Here is a 21941-nt window from a genome sequence, read left to right as displayed (position 1 = left end):
CTTTGCTAAAACCAGCATTACTTGTCAAACGATATTTATAGCTGCCCAATTTCTGCAGTATTCCGATATGAAGGCTTATTTACTCTCGCTTATTCCTTTTTTTTTCTCAGACAGAGTCTTACTCTGTTGTCCAGGCTGGAGTGCAGTGGTGTGATCTCGGCTCACTGCAACCTCTGCCTCCTGGATTCAGGCGATTTTCCTGCCTCAGTCTCCTGAGTAGCTGGGATTACAGGCACGCACCACCACCCTCGGCTAATTTTTGTATTTTTAGTAGACACAGGGTTTTGTCATGTTGGCCAGGCTGGTCTTGAATTCCTGACCTCAAGTCATCCTCCCGCCTCAGCCTCCCAAAGTGCTGGGATTACAGGCATAAGCCACTGCGCCCGGCCCATGTTCTCGCTTATTCCTGATGGAAGTAACTGCTGCTTCTCACCATAAAATATGACTTCATATGCTTTGGAGACGCTAATCTTGATCTCACTTCACAGAATCCTCATTCTTTTTAGTTCCCCCTGCCCCCTGCCTCAGGACCTCTCTTTTATTTTTATGCTATCTTTCTCCTACATTTCATTTGTATTAATGGGGTCCAAATATGACATAGTTTGTTGTTTCCCAAATGAATATGCATATTCCAAAATATATGAATAAATTTCAATTTCTGTTTATCTGTTATTGTATCTGGCCAAAAATGGCCAAATGAATTTTCAGCACATTTGTATAGGGCATGCTTTGGAGGGTGGGGTATGACTTAAAATATGGACTAGGTGGTATATACAGAATTCGCTTTGGAGTTCCGTCAGGGATACCTCAAAGAAATAAGGCAGTCCTCTTTCAGAGCAGCTGAAAACCAAGTGTGAGACAGGTCACATCTCCGAAGACACTGGGCAGAAACCACATCTTTTATGTCAAAATTGATCTATAAAAATCATTTTTAAATCATAAATTCTAAGAAAACTCCAGATGCTTTTCATGTGATAACATATTTATGTATACATGTCTCAAAAGGAGAACTATTTTAATCTGGTAAAACATTCCTCAATTTAAGCGTACTTTATTTTAAATACTCAATTGACCCTCGACTTCTAACAGCTCTTAAACTCCTGATATATTTGAATACTTTTTCAACACTAGCCCAAATTTCACAGCACAGGTAAAAGACCCCTAAACTTAGTAACTGAAGCATCTTCATAAAACAATGTGCTTACTTTGGAAAAGAGTGTTTTCCAGAATTTATCTAGCCCTTGATCTTAGAATACAAAAAGTACATGCTGAGTTAGTTATGTTGTGTTGTTAGGAAGACTGCCATTAATTAATCCAAAATACACAAAGAACATTAAAGCATATTTCAGTTTCTTTCCTCTTCTTATTCTTCTTACTCTTCTTTCTTAATAGATTTTTCACAAAACCATTTCCCCTCCCCATGGTAGTTAAACATTGTACTAAATATACAGGCTTATGCTTGTAATCCCAGCACTTTGGCAGGCCGAGGTGGGCAGATCACCTGAGGTCAGGAGTTCGAGACTAGCCTGGCCAACATGGTGAAACCCTGTCTCTACTAAAAATACAAAAAAAAAAAAAATAGCCGGGTATGGTGGCAGGCACCTGTAATCCCAGCTACTGGTGAGGCTGAGGCAGGTGAATTGCTTGAACTCGGGAGGATGAGGTTGCAGTGAGCCAACACTGTGCCACTGCACTTTAGCCCGGGTGACAGAGCAAGACTCTGTCTCAAGAAAAAAAAAAAAAGAAAAAAAAGGAAGAAGAGCATAATTTAGTGAGGTACCATTGAGAAGTGGGATCCAGGATCATAGGAGTTTTTAAAAAACCCTTCTGTTCTTTCCACTGCCCTTTTATTACTGAGTAGGTGGGTCACTTTCCATATATTTAACCAAAAATAACTCCCATAAAGAAACTAAACACCAAAGAACATACACCTTCATATATATTTTTAGTGTTGTAAGTGGATCTAATTTGTGTCAACTTATTCATATGATAGCAATGTGTGTGTGTGTGGCAGTGAGGCAGGGGTTGACATTCAGCAAAATACTTGATGACTGACTCACTCTATTTGTTCATTCTTTCATTTATTCTCTACCTTGTTTTAGAAAGTAATGAAGATAGCTAGCTTGGTGAATTATATTGAAGATCATAATAGCCAACTAAATTGGAATTAAATTTCTCACTTCACATTTATGTAGCATTTTAGAGTTTTCAAAATATCCTTATACATATTTCTAGTTGCATAAAATGAAAGGCCTCTAATAGCTTATTAAATATATTTTAAATAAATAAAGCCTTTAAAAATAAATTTTTGTATAACATTTTATTTTAGATTTTTTTTTTTTTTTTTTTTTTGAGACGGAGTCTTGCTGTGTCTCCCAGGCTGGAGTGCAGTGGCGTGATCTCGGCTCACTGCAAGCTCTGCCTCCTGGGTTCACGCCATTCTCCCGCCTCAGCCTCCCAAGTAGCTGGGACTACAGGCGCCCGCCACCATGCCCGGCTAGTTTTTTGTATTTTTAGTAGAGACGGGGTTTCACCATGTTAGCCAGGATAGTCTCGATCTCCTGACCTCGTGATCCACCCGCCTCGGCCTCCCAAAGTGCTGGGATTACAGGCTTGAGCCACCGCGCCCGGCCTTATTTTAGATATTTTATAAAATAACTTATATTTATTTCTGCTGGTAGATAAAAGTACCTTTTCTTTTTAATGGTCCAAGGATACTTGGTCTAATAATGTTGGTAGGATTTTGACTTCTTCTAAAATAAAATCATCATGATCATTATAAGAAATATTTTTTAACAAAATCAGCATGACTATTTCATTATAACAGATCTAAGGACATACACAAAAACGGGACTCTGTATAGGACGTGGCATTACATCATTTTACTGCTTTTCTTTGTTTTTTATTTTTATTTTTTTTCCTGAGATGGAGTTTCGCTCTTATCACCCAGGCTGGAGAGAAGTGGTGCAATCTCAGCTCACTGCAGCCTCCGCCTCCTGGGTTCAAGCGATTCTCCTGCCTCAGCCTCCCAAATAGCTGGGATTACGGGCATGCACCACCACACTCGGCTAATTTTGTATTGTTTTAGTAGAGACGGGGTTTCACCATGTTGGCCAGGCTGGTATCGAACTCCTGACCTTTGGTGATCCACCCACCTAGGCCTCCCAAAATGTTGGGATTACAGGTGTTAGCCACCACACCCAGCCATTTTAATGCTTTTCTTTACATATGGGTAAAAACAGGAATGCCTTAGGAGCAAACTATCTTCTAATTCTCAAGGATTCAGGATTTTGAATCCTAGAGTCTACAAAAACCTACAGTTCTGGCTGGGACTTGCCTTGAATGAAGGTGAGAATCACGGTTGAAGTTGTTTAAAGTTCTAAAGATAGCTCTGATCCTTATTAACAAACTTGGTTAGAGAAAGATTATGTATTAGCAGGGTGAAGGAATTACTAAATTCTTCTTATGTTCTTAGTCACCTGACTTTTTCAATATACAAAATGATAAACTGAAACAGTGACTTTTTCTTTTTTTTTTTTTTTGAGATGGAGTTTTGCTCTTGTTGCCCAGGCTGGAGTGCAATGGCGTGATCTTGGCTCACCGCAAACCTCTGCCTCCTGGGTTCAAGCAATTCTCCTGCCTCAGCCTCCCGAGTAGCTGGGATTACAGACATGAGCCACCACGCCCGGCTAATTTTGTATTTTTAGTAGAGACGGGGTTTCTCCATGTTGCTCAGGCTGGTGTTGAACTCCTGACCTCAGGTAATCCGCCCGCCTTGGCCTCCCAAAGTGCTAGGATTACAGGCATGAGCCACCGTGCCCGGCCGAAACAATGACATTTTAATTTCCCTAAAAAGAAGTCACTTCTTTGGTTGGCACAAAACTTGGAGCTATTATTTCTTTTAAGTTTCTATAATTCTTGTTTTATAAGCAATTTGGTATTTTCATACAACATAAACTTACATGATGTATTGTTGCGTAGGACTGGGAATGTGACTTGAAGGAGAACCAGTGCAACTCACACAAGTTTGTAATGATGGAGAGAAACACTGCTAAAATCAAATTGGAACAGAGGTTTTAAAACTGCCACTTTTCTCAGAAAGCAGATCATTGGTTTCCTAGGGAGGGGGCAGGGATGGTGGGGAGGGAGACTGGGGTACAAAAGATCATTAGGAAATTGTTTTGAGGGTGGGAACTGTTTGATATCTTGATTATGGTTGTGGCTACAGGATTGTACACAATTACCAAAATTAATCTAACCCTATACTTTAAAGTTGGTGAATTTTATTACATATAAGTAATATTTGAAGAAATGAAAAAGGAGGGAAAACTGTTAGTTAGAATCAGATGTACTGTGACAAAATATATCCCCCAAAAGATTTTTGTTGGTGACCATTAATGTTCCTAAATATTTCCTAAATATTTCAAGGGACATAGACTTTTAGGTATTCCTTTCTTACCTTCCCAGTCTTCTTGATGGAAGAAGCCATTGAGGATACTGGTGTTAAATCAATGCACTTTAGAGAGGATGATTTCTGTGAACCGTTGTCATTCTGTGTAAGCAGAAAGCAGTGTACAATTGTAGCACCAATTGTTTATTAACCAAATACTTGAGATACCTGTTGCACAGGGAAGTGAGTCCTTACTACTGAGTCACTGGCTGCACCATGGTGAAGAGCTCTCACCATCCTAAAGCAATCAGGGAACCCAAAATTCACTTCAATAAGCAAAGGTACCCTTTTCTCTTTTGGGAATGAGAGCTATATGGTGACTGAGGGGCTTCCCAGCATGCCAGAAAGTCCTAGAATGTGAGTGCTCAATACTATAAACACAAATCCTAAATTTAAGCTCTTCTCTTTGCTTCGACCTGTGCTTTGTTATTGAAAACTATAATGCTACGTCCAGGAAAGGACCAAAAAGGTTTTGACTGGAACTAAGATGCAAATGAGACAGCAGGAATAACTACATTTATGGAAACTGTCTCTAGATTTTGCATAGACAAAATCAGTACTTCATAATTCAGGATTTTAAAATCTGCCCTTTTCTTTCTAAAACAAGCCAAGTGTGTATTACATGTACCCTTCCTCTTCCTAACACACTTACAGATTCTCTTACTCATCCATGCCAGTACCTAAAGTAATTAGAATTGGGCCAAAGGACTCCAGCAGTATCAATCCATTGTATTAGCACCAAAACATGAACAGTGACAGGCTCCAGAGATTATCTACTCATTCTCCCAGACCTATTCCAAAATCAGGGATAACTGCCCATGTAAGGTACTCAGGGCTCAAAGGAAAATAAGATGCCATTGCTTCTGTTGACAATCCATTTCTGTATCGAATAACTCCCAAATCTGAAGATTGACATTAGTTAGAATCTCTCCTATTCAAATTTCAGCTCAGTACTTGTTTTGTCACTATCTGGGATGTCCATAGAAAAGAACACTAAATATCATTCAGCTACCACAACTAGGTAACCACAATGTGCACACAGACATTTAAAAATGTTAACAAGAGATGAAACTAAATTCTAAGTATGTTTAAATTAAAGGTTTTATATTAAAATGGTAGTGGGAGAATGTGTTACAGGCTGATATGGTGTGGCTGTGTGCCCATTCAAATCTCATCTTGAACTGTAATCCCCATAATCCCCACGTGTTGTGGGAGGAACCTGGTAGGAGGTAATTGAATCATGGGGGTGAATTCCCCAGTGCTGTTCTCGTGATAGTGAGTGAGTTCTCACGAGATCTGATGGCTTTATAAGCATCTGGAATTTCCCCTGCTGGCACTCATTCTGTCTCCTGCCACCCTGTGAAGAGGTGCCTTCTGCCATAATCGTAAGTTTCCTGAGGCTTCCTCAGCCATGCAAAACTGTGAGTCAATTAAACCTCTTTCCTTTATAAATTACACAGTCTCGGGTATTTCGTTATAGCAACGTGAGAACGGACTAATACACAGGCATAAAAATGCAATATTTTTCTAGTAAGTCTATTGTCTGTGGTCTCTAATATATAGTTCATAAATTATTGAGAAGGGAGTGAAATCTTTTATTGTTTTGTTATCTAAGCACTTTAACTAGTGCGACTGAACTTTTTTTTGGCCTGCTAGGACAGAGAAGAAACTGGTCCACAGCAGCTATGGTTTTGTGTCACAAAACTGTTTACTTTGAACTCCACTTTCAAATAATGGTAGCTATTTTTATGAGTAAATCATGAAGTATTTCTCAAGAGCAATCAAGGGCTAGGTGCAATGGCTCAAGCCTATAATCCTAGCATTTTGGGAGGCTGAGGCAGGAGGATCCATTGAGCTCAGGAGTTCAAGACCAGCCTGGACAGCATAGTGAGAACTTGTCTCAAAAAAAAAAAAAAAATTAAAAAGAGCACTCAAAAATTATTTATGCAACAGATACAATTTTTGTTTCAAACTAGAGCTTAGATTTCTAGAAATTACAGCAAAACTAGATATGCCAACACCGCAAGTCAGTAAAAATTTGAAATTTTCTACAAAACTGAAGTTATAATACCATACCAGTTTCAAGCCTTCTTCCCAAGATTGACTTATCTGTATCTCAGTTTGTATTTTCCTACAAAAGAAATAAAAACTGCAGTTTGCCTATCTGAAAGAAAAGATATAATTAAATACACAAATTATGAGAATAGTAATTCAAAGTACAGTACTCACCATTCATACATTGTTTCTCTAGTTATTAAATTCATGGCTTCTTCCTGTAAAGGTAGGAAAATGAGAATAAACTGAATATCCATTCCTATGGTTTTATAAAATTTGATTTCATTTGGATGCACCATTATTTTTATTCACTGGGCTATAGAAAAACTAGAGAATAAACAAATCTCTAAACAAGTATCTGGTTTTCTACCCTTTATTGCGTCACAAATTATCACACCAAAGATCTATTACTTGTGCATTACAGTACATCAGATATGCAGGAACTGATTAGATGAAAAACTTTGTATTTTTCTTTTTTCTATTTATTTATTTATTTATTTATTTTTGAGATGGAGTCTCGCTCTGTCGCCCAGGCTGGAGTGCAATGGCACGATTTCTGCTCACTGCAAGCTCCGCCTCCCGGGTTCACGCCATTATCCTGCCTCAGTCTCCCAAGTAGCTGGGACTACAGGCGCCCGCCACCACGCCGGGCTAATTTTTTGTATTTTTAGTAGAGACAGGGTTTCACCGTGTTAGCCAGGATGGTCTTGATCTCCTGACCTCGTGATCCACCCGCCTCGGCCTTCCAAAGTGCTGGGATTACAGGCGTGAGCCACCACGCTCAGTCAAAACTTTGTACTTTTCTTTATTCAAAAGCAAAAACATTAAGCATTCAAAATTTACAGCTTTCTCTGAACTTTTTAAAGGTCTACTAGGACAGAGAAGAAACTAGTCCACAATAGCTATGGATAGCCATTAATACAATGATATTAATAAAAATTACTCACAGTACACAGACAACAAATTAAATGCCTATCAGGATAAGTTTGCTTAAGTAAATGATGAGACAAACATAATTTAAATCTAGTCGTTGACATCAAAAAACAACTATTACATATTAAATGGGAGACAAATGGATCCTATTTATATAAAATTGTAACAGAGGTGCTCAGAAAGATGTTCACCAGAAACTTAACAGTGGTTATCAGTGAGTAGTGAGATCTGCAGTAATGTGTTCTTTCTTCCTTTGCACATTACTATATTATTTGACTTTTTATTAATATGCAAGTATCATTTTCACATAAGTAGTTTTGTTTTTTTTTAAATAACCCACCTATAGAAAGACATCCATGTTCATGGATTGGGACAATGTTTAGATGACAATTCTACCCAAAATGATCTACAGATGCAATGCGACCCTTACCAAAGTCCCTATCACGTTTTATACAGAAACAGAAAAATCCATCTGAAAATTCATATGGAATATCAAAGGACCCCAAATAGCCAAAGCAATCTTTGAAAAGAAGAACAAAGCCGGAGGACTCATACTTCCTGATTTCAAAACTTCCTACAAAACTACATAGTCAAAACAGTGTAGTTCTGGCATAAGAACAGATGCATACCAGCACTTTGTGAGTCCGAGGTGGGCGGATCACCTGAGGTTGGGAGTTTGAGACCAGCCTGGCCAACACGGTGAAACCTCGTCTCTACCAAAACTACAAAATGTAGCTGGGTGTGCTGGCACACGCCTGTAATCCCAGCTACTCAGGGGGCTGAGGCACAAGAATTGCTTAAACCCTGGAGGGAAAAAGGTTGCAGTGAGCTGAAACTGCACCACTGCACTCCAGCCTGAATGACAGAGAGCAAGATTCTGTCTAAAAAAAAATAAAATAAAAATAACATTCATATAGCAATGGAACAGAATAGAGAGCACAGAAATAAGCCCTCATATAATATATGGTCAAATGATTTTCAAAGTGATGTCAAGACCATTCAATGGGGAAAGGACAATCTTTTCAACAAATGATGTTGAGAAAACTGGAGCTCTACATGCAAAAGAATGAAGTTTAATCCTTTTTTTTACCCTATGTAAAAATTCACTCGAAATGAATTAAAGACTTTAACTTAAAAGATAAAACTCTAAATCTCTTAGAAGACAACATGAGGGTCAATCTTCATGACACTGGATTTCACAATGATTTCTTGGATATGATACCAAAGGCACAGGCAACAAGAGAAAAAAATAGATAAACTGGTCTTCATCAAAATTAAAAAACTTTTTTTTTTTTTTTTAAGATGGAGTCTCACTCTGTTGCCCAGGCTGGAGTGCAATGGCGCAATCTCGGCTCCTACAACCTCCGCCTCCTGTGTTCAAGCAATTCTCCTGTCTCAGCATCCCGAGTAGCTAGGATTACAGGCACACACCACCAGGCCCAGCTAATTTTTATATTTTTAGTAGAGATGGGGTTTCATCATCTTGGTCAGGATGGTCTTGAACTCCTGACCTCGTGATCCGCCTGCCTTGGCCTCCCAAAGTGCTGAGATTACAGGCGTGAGCCACTGCGCCTGGCCAAATTAATGCTTTTTATTTTATTTATTTATTTTTTTGAGACAGAGTTTTGCTCCTATTGCCCAGGCTGGAGTGCAATGGCACGATCTCAGCTCACTGCAACTTCCACCTCCTGGGTTCAAGCGATTCTCCCGCCTCAGCCTCCTGAGCAGCTGGGATTACAGGCACCTGCCACCACACCCAGCTAATTTTTGTATTTTAAGTAGAGACGGGGTTTCACCATGTTGGCCAGGCTGGTTTTGAACTCCCGCCTCAGCCTCCCAAAGTGCTGGGATTACAGGCGTGAGCCACTGCACTTGTTTTTTTTTTTTTTTTTTGAGATGGAGTCTCCCCTCTGTTGCCTAGGCTGGAATGCAGTGGTGCCATCTCGGCTCACTGCAAGCCCCACCTCCTGGGTTCACGCCATTCTCCTGCCTCAGCCTCCCGAGTAGCTGGGACTACAGGTGTCCACCACCACGCCTGGCTAATTTTTTGTATTTTTAGTAGAGACGGGGTTTCACCATGTTAGCCAGGATGGTCTCGATCTCCTGACTTAGTGATCCGCCTGCCTCAGCCTCCGAAAATGCTGGGATTGCAGGGGTGAGCCACCGCACCCAGCAAAATTAAAAAAACTTTTGTGCATCAAATGACACTATCAAGAGTGTGAAAAGACAACTGGAGAATTGGATAATATGCTTGCAAATCATATATCTGAAAAGGAACGAATATCCAAAATATATACAAAACTCCTACAACACAGTGACAACAAAAACCAACCCAATTAAAATATGAGTAAAGAGACTGAATGTTTCTCCAAAGAATACCTACAAATGACCAAAAAGTACACGAAAAGATGCTCAACATCATTTGTCATTATGGAAATGCAAACCAAAACCACAATGAGATGCCACTTTCCCCCCATTAGGATAGTTATTTATTTATTTTTTTATTTATTTTTTGAGACAAGATCTCACTCTGTCACACAGGCTGGAGTGCAGTGATGCAATCTCAGCTCACTGAAACCTCTGCCTCTCAGGTTTAAGTAATTCTTGTGTCTCAGTTTCCTAAGTAACTGGTTTTTTTTTATTATTTATTTATTTATTTATTTATTTATTTATTTTTGTGACAGAGTCTCACTCTGTTGCCCAGGCTGGGGTGCAGTGGCACAATCTTGTCTCAGTACAACCTCTGCCTCCCAGGTTCAAGCAATTCTACTGCCTCAGCCTCTTGAGTAGCTGGAATTACAGGTGCATGCCACCACACTCAGTTAATTTTTGTATTTTTAGTAGAGATGGGGTTTCACCATGCTGGCCAGCTGGTCTCGAACTCTTGACCTCAGATGATCCACCCACCTCGGCCTCCCAAAGTGCTGGGATTACAGGCCACTGCACCGGGCCAAATTTTTAAATTTTCTAAAAACATCATTTCATTCTTATCTCATCCTTTTTTTATATTTCTACTTTATATATATATTCTATGATTCACATGATATATAATAGTAAAGTGGTATATGTCCAAAATGTATAAGTAAATGCAGTATACTTATGTTGGAGGCATGTGCTCAAACATTTTCTCCTGATGTGATATGTGATCGAAAGAGTTTAAAGATTGTTGTCTATAGTATAAATAATACATGTTTGGGGTAGTCCATAATAGAGGAGTGGTGTGAGTTGTGTGAAAGAATTAAAATTTGGCCACGCACGGTGGCTCATGCCTGTAATCCCAGAACTTTGGGAGGCCAAGGCAGGAGGAATCCTTGAGCTCACGAGTTTGAGATCAGCCTGGGTAATATAACAAGACCTCATTTCCACTAAAAGAAAAAAAAAAATTAGCCGGGCACATATGGTACTCATGTCAGTAGACCTAGCTACTCAGGAGGCTGAAGTGGGAGGATCTCTTGAGCCTGGGAGATTGAGGCTGCAGTGAGCCACAATTGTGCCACTGCACTCCAGCCTGGAATAATATGAGACTCTGTCTCAATAAACAAATATATACATAAATAAAGATTTGACCTAGTCCTTCAAAGATGTATAAAATACGAACAAGCAGTGAGTAGAGGGAAGGGTATTCCAAGCAGAAGAACCCATATGAACAAAAGTTTAGGAGAGGGAAAAAATACAACAGATTTAGAGATAGTGAGACTACCTTGGCTGAAACTGAGTTTGTGCTACAAAGTAATAAGACAGAAAACAGGAGAGGTAAGACAGGGCCAGATTTACAGGTTCTTAAATAATCAAAGAGTTTGAATTTAAAGAATTTGGCCAGAATCACGTTGTTGTCAGGACCACAGGCTTTGGAGACAAACAGAACTGAGTCAAATCCCAGCTCTATAACCTACTACCTGTGCAAACTTAGGCAGGTGACGTCACCTGAGCATCAGTTTCTTCATCCATATGAAGATGACCATAAGAATGAGGATGATGAGGTGGCTGTACAGTTCTCACCACACTGCCTGGCAAACAGTTCAGTGCTTAAGACATATTAGCTATTTTTACTATTATTCAATAGGTAATGGGAAGCCATTGTGACATTTTGTATGGGGGGAAGAAAGTGAAAATGATATTAAAAAAAAAAAAAAAAAGTTGGCCTGGTGCAGTGGCTCATGCCTGTAATCCCAGCACTTTGGGAGGCTGAGGTGGGTGGATCACGAGGTCAGGAGATTGAGACCATCCTGGCTAACATGGTGAAACCCCGTTTCTACTAAAAATACAAAAAGCAGCCGGACGTGGTGGCGGGTGCCTGTAGTCCCAGCTACTCGGGAGGCTAAGGCAGGAGAATGGCGTGAACCCGGAAGGCAGAGGTTGCAGTGAGCCGAGATCGTGCCGCTGCACTCCAGCCTGGGCGACAGAGTGAGACTCTGTCTCAAAAAAAAAAAAATTTATCTTGGTCTTGATTGTGGAAGATGGATTCAACTGGGAGAGACAGAAAAATCTATTGGGATATTATTTCAGTAATCTAGACCCGAGGGACAGAAGAAGGAAGTGGCAGTGACAACAAAGAGGACATTGTCAAGGAAGAATTCGTAGGATTAGAGGCCTAATTGGATACAGTAGAAAAATAAGGAAGAAGTGAAGATAAATCAAGAGCTTCGAGTCTTAAAACTGTGACTATTTTGATACTATACAATGAGGTATCAAATTGAGAGCTTTGAGTCTTAAAACTGTGACTATTTTGATACCATACAATGAGGTACAGAAAATGAGTGAATTGGAGAAGGTAATTTAAGAAGATAATTAGTCTTTTAAAAACAATGGAATAACAGTAAATTCAGCAAAATGTAACTGTTAGTATAGTTCTTCGATTTAATATTATATAGATATTCTCCTCTAGTGTGAAGCTCAAAGTATTTGGTAGTTCATTCGGTCAACAAGTAAAGAGCAGGTAGTTCTGTGAAATTGAGATAGAATTCTACTTAATATTCCTCCCACTGAAAGCTGGAGCATTAGCCAAAATCAGCTATTGAAGGCTGTTAGGAGAAGAGTGTTGACTTTTTTTCATTTACGTCTTGCCTATTTCCAAAATGGATTTGTGATGGCTTATAATAAAATAAGATTGTTAAAGTAAGTATAAAAGGTCAAGAGCCATGCATTATAACTGTAAGAAGCAGAGTACAGTATACTGGAAACCTAGTTTAAGGACAGTTATTATATTTGGATGTTAAAGTTAGCTTTCCATTTTTCAGGATACATGGTAAAAATGGGAACTGTAAGTTACCAACTTTTGCTCTCCGAGGAGACAACATCTGAAAGATTTTAGTTGCTGAGTGCCTGCACAGTACCCAACTAAGATCAAATTAAATTTTTTTCTTTTTTTTTTTGAAAAGGAGTCTCACTTTGTCACCCAGGCTGGAGTGAGTGCGTGGTACAATCTCAGCTCACTGCAACCTCTGGCTCCCGGGTTCAAGTGATTCTTCTGCCTCAGCCTCCCAAGTAACTGGGATTACAGGCGTGCCTCACCAGGCCTGGCTAATTTTTATATATTTAGTAGAGACGGGGTTTCTCCATGTTGATCAGGCTGATCTCGAACTCCCGACCTCAGGTGATCCACCTGCCTCGGCCTCCCAAAGTGCTGGGATTACAGGCATGAGCCACCGTGCCTGGCCAGCAAGTTAAAAAAATTTTTTTTTTTAAAAGACGGAGTCTTGTTATGTTGCCCAGGCTGGTCTTGAACTCCTGGCCTCAAGTGATCCTCCTGCTTCGGCCTCTCAAGTCACTGAAATTACAGGCACGAGCCACCACGCCCAGCTCAATTTCTTTTTATTGATTTTTACTTAAGACACTATAGAGAAAGTCAAGTTGTTATTGGGTGCCAATGACTCATATCCTGTTTAACAAATCAGGAATTAAATATAAAGCTATATAATAAGAAACTGTGAGCAAACTGTTATGGGTTGAATTGTGTCCCCCCAAATTCCTATGTTGAAGTCCTAATCCCCAGTGCCTCAGGATGTGACCTTATTTAGAGACAGAATATTTTCAGAAGCAAGCAGGTTAGGATGAGGTCATTAGGGTGGGCCCTAATCCAATGTGACTGCCGTCCTTCATGAAAAGGAGAAACTTAGAAACAAACACATGCGCAGGGAGAACACTATGTGAACATGAAGATAGCCATCAACAAGCCAAGGGCAGAGGCCTGGAGCAGATCCTCCCTCACAGACCTCGGAAGGAATCAACCCTCCTGACACCTTTATCTCAGACTTCTAGCCCTAAGAAATGTGAAACAATATATTTCTGTTGTTTAAGCCACCCAGTTTGTGATACTTTGTTATGGCAGCCTGAGCAAACTAATATACAAACTGTTTCTGCATGGCACTTATTTATGTTTAGAGCTTTGGGAAACAGGGAACTACAGACTGAATGCATTCAGATCTTTTGGAATACGAGCTCAATTTTTATTAGGGGCCACACGTGGTGGCTCACGCCTGTAATGCCAGTACCTCGGGAGACTGATGCAGGAATACCACTTGAGGCCAGGATTTCAGCACCAGCCAGGGCACCACAGGGAGATGTCATCTCTACAAAAAATTTAAAAAATTGGCCAGGCGTGTTGGCTCACGCCTGTAATCCCAGCACTTTGGGATGCTGAGGCGGGTGGATCACCTGAGGTCAGGAGTTCTAGACCAGTCAGACCAATATGGTGAAATCCCATCTCTACTAAAAATATAAAAGTTAGCCAGGCGTGGTGGTGACTCCAGTCAGACCAATATGGTGAAATTCCATCTCTACTAAAAATACAAAAGTTAGCCAGGCGTGGTGGTGGGTGCCTGTAGTCCCAGCTAGTCGGGAGACTGAGACAGGAGAATTGCTTGAACCTGGGAGGCAAAGGTTGCAGTGAGCCAAGATCATGCCACTGCACTCCAGCCTAGGCGACAGAGCGAGACTCCGTCTCAATAAATAAATAAATAAATAAATAAATAAATAAATAAAATAAAAAATTATCCAGGCATGGTGGTGTGCACCTGTAGTCCTAGCTAGTCGGGAGGCTAAGGCAAGAGGATCACTTTAACCCAGTAGTTCGAGGCTGCAGTGAGCTATGATCATGTCACTACACTCCAGTCTAGGCAACAGAGCAAGACCCTGTCTAAAAAATAAATAAAATAAAATTTTTATTAGGAAAGGAAAATTACACAAAATAATTCCTATTTAGGAATAATAACTGTGTTTAGAAAATTAACTTCTAGCTTGATGGTCTCAATCTCTTTAATACTTAGAAAGCAGCTAATAATAACAGTTGAGAAGAAATTGTCCTAATTGCTTAATAAGAAAGGTGTAACATAAACCAAATATTGGCCCAGAACCTAACATTGACTTGGGGCTGTGTGCTCATTTAAAATTAAAAGCAAATTTCATCATACTATTTTACAGGAGGCCAGGTGTGGTGGCTCATGCCTGTAATCCCAGCACTTTGAGAGGCCAAGATGGACGGATCACTTGAGGTCAGGAGTTTGAGACCAGCCTGGCCAACATGGTGAAACCCCCTGTCTACTTTAAAAAAAAAAAAAAAAAAGCTGGGTGGGGTGGTGGGCACCTGTAATCCCAGCTACTCGGGAGGCTGAGGCTAGAGAATCGCTTGAACCAGGGAGGCAGACGTTGCAGTGAGCCGAGATTGCACCACTGCACTCCAGCCTGGGCGACAGAGTAAGACTCTGTCTAAAAACAAAAACAAACAAAAAAACTATTTTACAGGAAATACAGAGGATAAAAGAACATATTAACACCACATGGAAGCAAAATCAGAATGTGGGACATTATACAGGACAAATGGCCTCCCTGGTTTGTTCAATAAATAAGAGGCATGGCACAAAAAACAGGCAGAAAATGCTGTTTTACAGTATGGTACTGGTACCAAAACAGACATATAGACCAATGGAACAGAACAGAGACCTCAGAAATAACATCACACATCTACAACCATCTGCTCTTCAACAAACCTGACAAAAACAAGCAATAGGGAAAGGATTTCCTATTCAATAAATGGTGCTGGGAAAACTGACTAGCCATATGCAGAAAACTGAAACTGGACCCTTCCTTGTACTTTACACAAAAATTAACTCAAGATGGATTAAAGATTTAAATGTAAAATCCAAAACCATAAAAACCCTAGAAGAAAACCTAGGCAATACCATTCAGGACATAGGCATGGGCAAAGACTTCATGACAAAAATGCCAAAAGCAATTCCAACAAAAGCGAAAATTGACAAATAGGATCTAATTAAACTAAAGAACTTCTGCACAGCAAAAGAAATTATCATCAGAGTGAACAGGCAACCTACAGCATAGGAGATAAGTTTTGCAATCCACCCATCTGACAAAGGTCTAATATCCAGAATCTACAAGGAACTGAAACAAGAAAAAACAACCCCATCAAAAAGTGGGCAAAAGATATGAACAGACACTTCTCAAAAGAAGACATTTATATGGCCAACAAACATACGAAAAAAAGTTCAACATCACTGATCATTAGAGAAATGCAAATCAAAACCACAATGACATACCATCTCATGCCAGTCAGAATGGCGATGATTAAAAAGTCAAGAAACAATAGATGCTGGCAAGGCTGTGGAGAAATAGGAACGCTTTTACACTGTTGGTGGGAATGCAAATTAGTTCAACCATTGTGGAAGACGGTGTGGCAATTCCTCAAGGATCTAGAACCAGAAATATCATTTGACCCAGAAATCCCATTACTAAGTATATACCCAAAGGAATATAAATCATTCTACTATAGACACATGCACATGCATGCTTACTGCAGCACTATTTACAATAGCAAAGACAAGGAACCAACCTGAATGCCCATCAATGACAGACTGGATAAAGAAAATTTGGTACATATACACCATGGAATACTATGCAGCCATAAAAAGGAATGAGAGCATATCCTTTTCAGGGACATGGATGAAGCTGGAAGCCATCATCCTCAGCAAACTAACACAGGAACAGAAAACCAAACACTGCATGTTCTCACTCATAAGTGGGAGTTGAACAATGAGAACACATGGACACAGGGAGGGGAACAACACACATCAGGGCCTGTTGGGGGGGAGGTGGCGAGGGGAGGGAACCTAGATGACAGATCAATAGGTGCAGCAAACCACCATGGCACACGTATACCTATGTAACAAACCTGCACATTCTGCCCATGTATCTTGGAACTTAAGTAAAATAAAATAAAATAAAATAAAATAAAATAAAAATGCTTTTTTAAATAAAAGAGATCTAAGAGATATATATCAATATATATCAACCAAATGTCATATTTGGATTGTTTGGATCAGTTAAAAATGCATTTTTGAGAATTAGGAAAAATATAACGTGGATTTAGATGACATTAAGGAATAAGATAATTTGTTACGCATAATTATGGCATTGTGATTATGGGGGGAAAAAGTCCTTCTCATGCCCATAAACTTGGGTAAAAAGATATGTCAGAAATTTACTTTAAAGCACTCTCTCCCACCCCTAAAAGAGAAGCAGATAGATGAAAAAGGATATACAAAATGTGGATAATTGTTAAAGCTGTGTGTTAGGTATATGGAGATTCTACATTCTATGTTTTAAATTTTCCATTTAAAAAGATTTTTTTAATGCAGTACTCTTGGCACTACGCATAATTACTTACAGTCGTCCCTTGGTATATGTAGGGAATTGGTTCCAGCACCACCCCTCACCCCGCCACCCCCCGGCATATACCAAAATCCACACATCCTCAAGTCCACAGGGGGCCTTCTGGAACCCAAGGATACAAAAAGTCAGCCATACATATAGGAGGGTTTCACATCACAACAATACTGTATTTTTGATCTCCATTATCTGTGTATAAGTGCACCCACGCCATTCAAATCCATGTTGTTCAAGTTTGGAAGTTCCTCAAAAATTGAAAAATAGAGTTACCATATGATCCAGCAATCTCACTCCAAGGTATATCACCCACCAAAAAGGAAATCAGTATATGGAAGAAATATCTACACTCCCATGTTTATTGCAGCACTGTTTACAATAGCTAAGATTTGGAAGCAGCCTAAGTGTTCATCAACAGATGAATGGATAAAGAAAATGTGGTACATATAAACAGTGGAGTACTATTCAGCCATAAAAAGAATGAGATCCAGGCTGGGCACGGTGGCTCACACCTATAATCCCAGCACTTTGGGAGACCGAGGCAGGCAGGATCACCTGAGGTCAGGAGTTTGAGACCAGCCTGGGCAACATGGCAAAACTCTGTCTCTACAAAAAATACAAAAATTAGTCTGTCGCAGTGGCGTGGGCCTATAATCCCAGCTACTCAGGAGGCTGAGGCAGGAGAATCACTTGAACCTAGGAGGCAGAGGTTGCAGTGAGTTGAGATGGTGCCACTGTACTCCAGCCTGGGTGATAGAACGAGACTATCTCAAAAAAAAAAAAAAAAAAAAAGAGATCCAGTCATTTGCAGCAACATGGATGAAACTGGAGGTCATTATGTTAAGTGAAATAAGCCAGGCACAGAAAGACAAACATCTCATGTTTTAACTTATCTTCTTTTTTCTTTTTTTTGAGACGGAGTCTCACTCTGTCACCTAGGCTGGAGTGCAGTGGCGTGATCTCAGCTCACTGCAACCTCCACCTGCCAGGTTCAAGTGATTCTCTAGTCTCAGCCTCCTGAATAGCTGAGATGACAGGCGCCCACCACCACACATGGCTAATTTTTGTATTTTTAGTAGAGACGGGTTTCACCATGTTGGCCAGGCTGGTCTTGAACTCCTGACCTCAAGTGATCTGCCCCCCTCAGGCTCCCAAAGTGCTGGAATTACAGGCGTGAGCCACCGCGCCCAGCCTCATGTTCTTGCTTATTTGTGGGAGGTAAAAATTAAAACACTTGAACTCATGGAGATAGAGATTAGAAGGATGGTTACAAGGCTGGGAAGGGTAAATGAGGGGTGGCGAGGAAGTGGGATGGTTAATGGGTACAAAAATATAGTTAGAAAGAACAAGTAAGACTCAGTATTTGCTAGCACAACAGGGTGACTCTAGTCAATAATAATTTAATTGTACATTTAAACATAACTAAAAGTATAGTTGAATTGTTTGTAACACAAAGGATAAATGCTTGAAGGGATGGATACTCCATTTACCCTGATGTGATTATTACATGTTGCATGCCTATATCAAAGTATCTCATGTACCCCGTGGCACCCATAAAAATTAAATTAATTACTTTTTAAAAACCCAGGTTGTTGAAGGGTCAGTTGTAATTCTTTTCATCCTCAAAACGATTCTATGAGATAGCCAATATTATTCCCCCCGTTTTGAGAAAATCAATGCCCTTATTAATGTTGTTAAAGTGAAAGTTCAGAAGGTAATGGGGAGAGAACCACACATTTCCGTTTTGCACTTAAAGGGTTAAGTTTAATAGGGACAAAGAAGTCAGTCAAAGAATGCATGTAAAGAAATATGCAACCTATGCCAGGCACAGTGGCTCACCCCTGTAATCCCAGTACTTTGGGAGGCTGGAGGCTGAGGTGGGCAGATCACTTGAGGTCAGGAGTTCGAGACCAGCCTGACCAACATGGTGAAATCCCATCTCTACTAAAAATACAAAAAAATTAGCCGGGTGTGGTGGCATGCACCTGTGATCCCAGCTACTCGGGAGGCTGAGGCAGGAGAATCCCTTGAACCCAGGAGGTGGAGATTATAGTGAGCTGAGATAGTGCCACTGCACTCCCACCTGCACGACAGAGTAAGACTCCGTCTCAAAAAAAAAAAGAAAAAAAAAGAAATATGCAACTTAAGATATCTATCAGACCATTAAACTGCTGAAAATAAGTCTTAATTTTCCATTCAATCAGTATCCAGATTGAAAATTAATGTTTTTCTGTTTTCCCATCTCATTCATTTTCTACTTACATTTCATTTTTAAATGTTTATAATATATATTATGTTACTATGGAAATAAACTGCATTAAACTTATATTCCTAACCAGTGTAAATTAGTATTTATATCAAGCTTCGTCAGCAAATAGCAACACGTAACCCATTTTCAAATATTTGGTTTGATTTAGGAAAAGCAAAGAAACATATTGCACAGATAAACCAGAGGTCGCTTTACTACTTCTTTGAACTTGTTTCATTCCTTAAGAATTTCTAAAATAGCTACATACAAAGACAGGAGTAAAAGCAACTTTTACCTACTAAAAAGTAAAAAAAAGGCCTGGCGCGGTGGCTCACACCTGTAATCCCTGCAATTTGGGAGGCGGAGGTGGTCAGATCACCTGAGGTCAGGAGTTTGAGACCAGTCTGGCCAACATGATGAAACCCTGTCTCTACTAAAAATACAAAAATTAGCCGGGCATGGTGGCAGGCGCCTGTAATCCCAGCTACTCGGGAGGCTTAGGCAGGAGAATCACTTGAACCCGGGAGGTGGAGGTTGCAGTGAGCCAAGATGGAGCCACTGCACTCCAGTCTGTGCAACAGAGCAAAACTCTGTCTCAAAAAAAAAAGGAAAAAAACCGTTTTTACCATACTTTCCTGCTAGTGGATAAGCTGACCTTAGGGAAGCCATGCCACAGGGGTGGAAGGGAGAGGGAAAGGAAGCAAGAGTTGGAGGACTAACAACTAGGATTACAAGACGGTATTATGGGCTTTGTGCACTGAAACAGGGAAAGGGGAGCTGGAAAATAATCCAGTAATTTGGGGCCAAATCTTGGCTCTGACATTCACCAACTCTGGACATTGGGTAAATTGCTAAATTTCTCCCCTTTTTAGTTTCTGACCTTATAAAGTTGTTGCAAGATAAAATGAGACCACAAATGGAAAGTACCTATTAGTGCTAAGTGAATAATAAGCCTCTCTTGGGGGGAAAAATGTCTGCTTGTAACTGGATCAAAAAAAAAATACCACCTGTGGCATAGTGGTGATTTGATCTTTTGAGTTCTGTGGCTAATCCTTGGATAATTAAAAGGTTGAATTCTGTATTATGCTTGTGCTATTAAGCATGCATGTGCACATGAGTGCACACCCACCCACCCTCATACACCCTCCCAACCACACACACAAACACAAACACACACGCACACAGAGATGCGCATGCGTGTACACGGGCACAAAATATAAACCAGTGAGGTACAATGTGTCCCTGAACTCAGATCACTAAGAAGTTAACACAAAACAATAGCATGAAGCCCATTTTATCTGTCAAAAAACTCATCTGAGGGTTAAAAAAATAATGATAACTACAGTTATTATGAAGCTGAAAATTAATTTTTGTGTATAACATTCCACTTTCAGATCCCTGGAAGAACGAAGCTAGACTCAAGGTATAAGAGTATGTAGTATTTCCAGAAATTATTAATTAAAACAGTTAATAAGCCAAATAAAGGGCTTCTTAGTTTGTTTTGTCTTTTTTTAAAGAAATCATTCCTAGAAATAAAAACTTAATTACATGTGACCTCACTTAGAATTACTGAAATATAGGTATTTTCACAAAGAAAAATAAAATTTACTTTTTTAAATGACCAGTTGTCAGTTTGGAAAGTCTTCTTACCTGTTTGATTTGATGAAGGCGGCTGATGGAACCATGAAAGGGAGAAGGTGGCAACAACTGAAATTTAAAATGTAGATGTCAAGCTTGCTTTAACGTTTCTGATTAATTATATCTAAACATTAAGTCAATGTTGAATTACCTAAAATAATTATTTAGTGTCTTACGCATGCCAGCAACAGTATCAGTTAGGTTCAAAGTTAAAAAAAGATCCAACTGAATCTTGACTGAAAATTATACTAATCAAAAATCAACACTTTCCAAAACAGAAGAAAATAACTGTTATCATAATAAATACAGAGCAGAACATCAATAGAGGATTTTGTTTGTCGCTACCTTTTCTTTCCTAAGGCACTAGATCTTAAAATTGCCTCATTTTTCTTGCCAGTTTTAGCCCATCATTAAAGCTTAGTGAGAGGTATTACCCAGAACAAAAAGCTGAAACAGTCATTGAATCAGTAGCTAGCTTGCCAAGCATACTGCCCAAAAATCATAAACAGAATAACTACATCAAATATCCTGGAATCTAGCTGGGAAACCAAACTTTCATAATATGGAATGACTTTAAGGTAATCACTTTCAAGTCATTTAGCATATTTTACTCTTGGTTGCTCAGATACTTCTTGTCTAGGTCCTTTCTCTTTTTTGGGGCTACTTTTTCCTTTTCAGTCTTCTCTCAAAGCTTATGAGGACCCACACAAGAGGGGAATGAAAGAATGGAGGCATTTAAAGCTAAGTGTGAAAATGAGGCTTGAAAATTATCTTCAGAATTCATTTGTAAACTCTTTCTGTACCGTGGTTATTTCTTAAAATGCCAGATAATGTGTTTACCATATCTTAGTTTCAAATTCTACCTTAAGAGCACATTGAGTTGTACATTCAAAATATTGAATGAGGTCGGGCGCGGTGGCTCATGCCTGTATTCCCAGCAAT

General features: G+C 39.7%; 1 protein-coding gene across 14 annotated transcripts in view; it reads right to left on the bottom strand.

The window, feature by feature from the left end:
- Positions 1 to 21941, bottom strand: part of FAM122C (family with sequence similarity 122C) — a 121161-nt gene that overhangs the window by 68457 nt on the left and 30763 nt on the right. For 7 of the 14 annotated variants that reach the window (XM_009198293.3, XM_009198297.4, XM_009198298.4 and 4 more), the window contains exons 4-9: positions 21012 to 21068; positions 6680 to 6723; positions 6527 to 6581; positions 4460 to 4552; positions 3963 to 4051; positions 2692 to 2753 (exon numbers count right to left, since the gene is read on the bottom strand). In XM_009198293.3, coding sequence (XP_009196557.1) covers positions 2692 to 2753; positions 3963 to 4051; positions 4460 to 4552; positions 6527 to 6581; positions 6680 to 6723; positions 21012 to 21068 — 400 coding nt within the window. The remainder of the gene's footprint in view (positions 1 to 2691; positions 2754 to 3962; positions 4052 to 4459; positions 4553 to 6526; positions 6582 to 6679; positions 6724 to 21011; positions 21069 to 21941) is intronic. The other 7 variants (XM_009198295.4, XM_017954396.3, XM_009198304.4 and 4 more) reach the window with 4 other exon arrangements.

Source organism: Papio anubis, chromosome X (assembly GCF_008728515.1).
Source record: "Papio anubis isolate 15944 chromosome X, Panubis1.0, whole genome shotgun sequence".
NCBI lineage: Eukaryota > Metazoa > Chordata > Mammalia > Primates > Cercopithecidae > Papio > Papio anubis.
Note: the sequence above shows the minus strand (reverse complement) of the source record. Positions and strands in the feature narration are given on the sequence as shown.